The 3,074-nt window shown below is 40.5% G+C and overlaps 1 protein-coding gene across 1 annotated transcript in view; it reads right to left on the bottom strand.

Annotated features, from left to right (window-relative positions):
• The window catches only part of DTNA (dystrobrevin alpha), a 292,781-nt gene that overhangs the window by 25,487 nt on the left and 264,220 nt on the right, over positions 1-3,074 (bottom strand). Inside the window, exon 17 of the mRNA XM_015565683.1 lies at positions 1,147-1,243. Within this exon, the coding sequence (XP_015421169.1) occupies positions 1,147-1,243 (97 nt within the window). The remainder of the gene's footprint in view (positions 1-1,146; positions 1,244-3,074) is intronic.

Raw genomic sequence — 3,074 nt, 5'->3', positions numbered from 1 at the left:
TGATAAAATGCCTGCTTTCAAATACTGTAAAAAAAAAAAAAAAGATACAACTGGTAAAGGAAATAAGAAGTATGGAACATCATTTCTAGTGATAACTATGAGAGAGAGAGAGAGAGAGAGAGAGAGAGAGAGAGAGAGAACAATACAGAAACAATAAAGGAAGGTGTGCCAGGGATGTGAGGGATCCATGGATGGCCTGGGAGCCGGGACCACTGCCTCACAAGGAAGTGTCCCCAGGGACTGTGCCTCTGTCACCTAAGGGAAGTTCTAGTCGCTGCCTCTGGCACGCACAGTCGCAGCCCATCCTGGCTTGTGCCTGTGTCCGGCCAGGGGACCTCACAGCACTGACCCTTCTCCTGGGCTGACTGCGGACATGTGGCCACAATGAGTCTACTTTTGACTCAAAATGCGACTCAGTGTACACTGAACAGGGGCCTAGGGCTTCTGAAAGGAAGAATCACTTCCCAGTGAGAACAATGGTTCCAGCACTCGGCCCAGGACTCCTAGAGATCGTCAGTTAAACTCTACCTTCAGAAAAGTAAGGAGATCAGTAACATTTTCAAAGAAGCTCTACTTTATGAAACTAGATTTGTTAGTAATTTATCAGGAATTTCTTTTTGGCCCAAGAGACGAATGTTTCGTAGGCAGCAGGATTAAAAAAGCGGAGATATTTCCATCTACAGTTTGCATTTGAGACCCATGGAACTTATGTGACTTGTTGCTAAAGCCACTCAGGTAAGATAAAAAATTTTACTGAAATTAATAAAGTTACTCTTCTGAATGAAGCTACGACCACCAAAAGTTCATTCATCGCTACATCTTCATTAGACATTAACTTCTGTTCAATTTAATCAGAACTGCTGAAAGCTAGTAAAGTAAAATGTTTCTCAATAAATCCAGTTTTATTACGTTCAAGGACATATGAAACTGGAAATAAGCCGAGAAGTTGTTCCGTGATAGTCCTCAGTAACCAGGTTCCAGAAAATGGACAAGAATAAGCCTGATACTTGACTGCTATCATGTGATGTAGCTGAGAAAAGTTCTCAGGTCTGAATTTAAGACTGCATTTTGGGGAAATCGCATATCGGGATTATAAAAAATAATGCACATTACGTGCAAAAAATGACACAAATGCCAACGTCTTACCTTGAGTAGCTTCATGAGACCTTCCAACTGGACCATTAGCTCCCGCCGGCTCTCCTGCAGCGCGGACATCCTCTGCTCCAGCTCGTCCTTGCGCTGTCTGAGAAAGCGCAGTAGGCATCAGAAACAGCTTTCAACCGTGAGTCACTCACACTTCCCCACCTCGTGGGACCTGTGGACCCCAGGGTAAGGGCCTCTCTGGGGCTTGGACATGGTTACTAGGCAGGGAAATGTCCAATGACTGAACAATTACAGCTCTGAGGTGTACAGTTATTTGTTAGAAGTCATACTAAAATAGAATTAAAATCCTTTAGACACTTCTCCCCTTTTATGCTGGATTAGCTTTAGAGAAACTCTTTTTTTTTTGGAAAATATTTTTATTGATTTCAGAGAGGAAGGGAGAGGGAGAGAGAGAGATAGAGACATCAGTGATGAGAGAGAACCATTGATTGGCTGCCTCCTGCACGCACCACACTGGGAACTGAGCCTGTAACCCGGGCATATGGCCTGACCGGGAATCGAACTGTGACTTTCTGGTCCATAGGTCAAGGCTCAATCACTGAACCACGCCAGCTGGCCAAGATGAACTCTTTTTAATACTTACTATGTCATGGCCCCTGTGCTATGCCATTGGGTTTCCTTGACACAACAAATCAAAACCAAAGCATCACTGAAAAAGGCCAATCCCCATCCAGCCGGTGTGGGTCAGTGGTTAAGTGCTGACCCATGAACCAGGAGGTCATGGTTCCATTCCTGGTCAGGGCACATGTGGAGGTTTCAGGCTCAATCCCCAGTGAGGTATGTGCAGAAGGTAGCCAATCAATGATTTTCTCTCATCACTGATGTTTCTCTTTTTCCCTTGCCCTTCTTTTTCTCTAAAATCAACAAAAATATATTTTAGAAAAAGAAAAAGAAAAAGGCCAATTCCACAAATTCTCCAAGCCCAAGAATCCTTTTATAAATTTCACAGAAAACACTCATTACCTTAATATTTGGAAATTGGATTTAGAAAAATACATTTTCCACCTGTTCTATCCTTAGTATGCAAAGCAGTGCCTTTCAGAGGCCAAATATTAATGGTGCATAGTTATTATAGTCAATCTAAATTTTTTGGTTTTCGTTTGCATTAAGTGAAGTCAGAATAAAGAAATTCCTATATAATTGTTTTAACTAAAAATAATCTACAAGGGTTGTCTTTGCTTAATTTTATTCTGTTTTGTAGAACAATTAAACTGCCAACAAGAATGGAATTGTCATGCATGACAATTTATACTCTTATCATTGATGTTGACACTTAGAGGTATCAAAAATATCTTTAAGAGGGGGAATAAATGAAACAGTATGAAGGTGAATATTAATGGCTCACATTTCTGAAATATATATATATATATATATATACACACACACACACATTTCAAATCAATTTAAAATTCGATTATTTAATGACTATTAGTGAATAAGTAATACATCTTTTTTTCTTGCCCCAAAGGCTTCTCTGAGTCTCAAATATTGGAACTTAAATTTTAACAATGTGTGGATGTTTTAACCATATGTGCATCAATGTAGGGATGGACATGCCTCGTCTCAATGGCACAGACACAATATCAGGTGGAGCGACAGCAGGGACTCTGCAATAAAACACTGACAATCTGAAAATGAACTGTCATGCTGAGTCAGGCCAAGGGCTCATCCTACTGAAGGCTACTCTGTGGGAGGACAGGCTATAGTGATAAATCAGACACCTCTAATTTGCTGTCTGATAGGCTCACTCTATAACGAATGATGATTTTAAAACTTATAAACATACCTCAACTCTTTTTGAATATATTTTCAGCTTTTATTACCATTTATGGCTTCCTACCAGAGCAATCTTTCCTTTGATTTCCTTAACAACTGCCTCTTTCCTGAATCCCGTGGATAAGGAATAGCAA

This window comes from Myotis davidii, unplaced genomic scaffold (assembly GCF_000327345.1).
Source record: "Myotis davidii unplaced genomic scaffold, ASM32734v1 scaffold520, whole genome shotgun sequence".
NCBI classification, from domain to species: domain Eukaryota; kingdom Metazoa; phylum Chordata; class Mammalia; order Chiroptera; family Vespertilionidae; genus Myotis; species Myotis davidii.
This window is presented reverse-complemented; position numbering and strand designations above follow the sequence as displayed.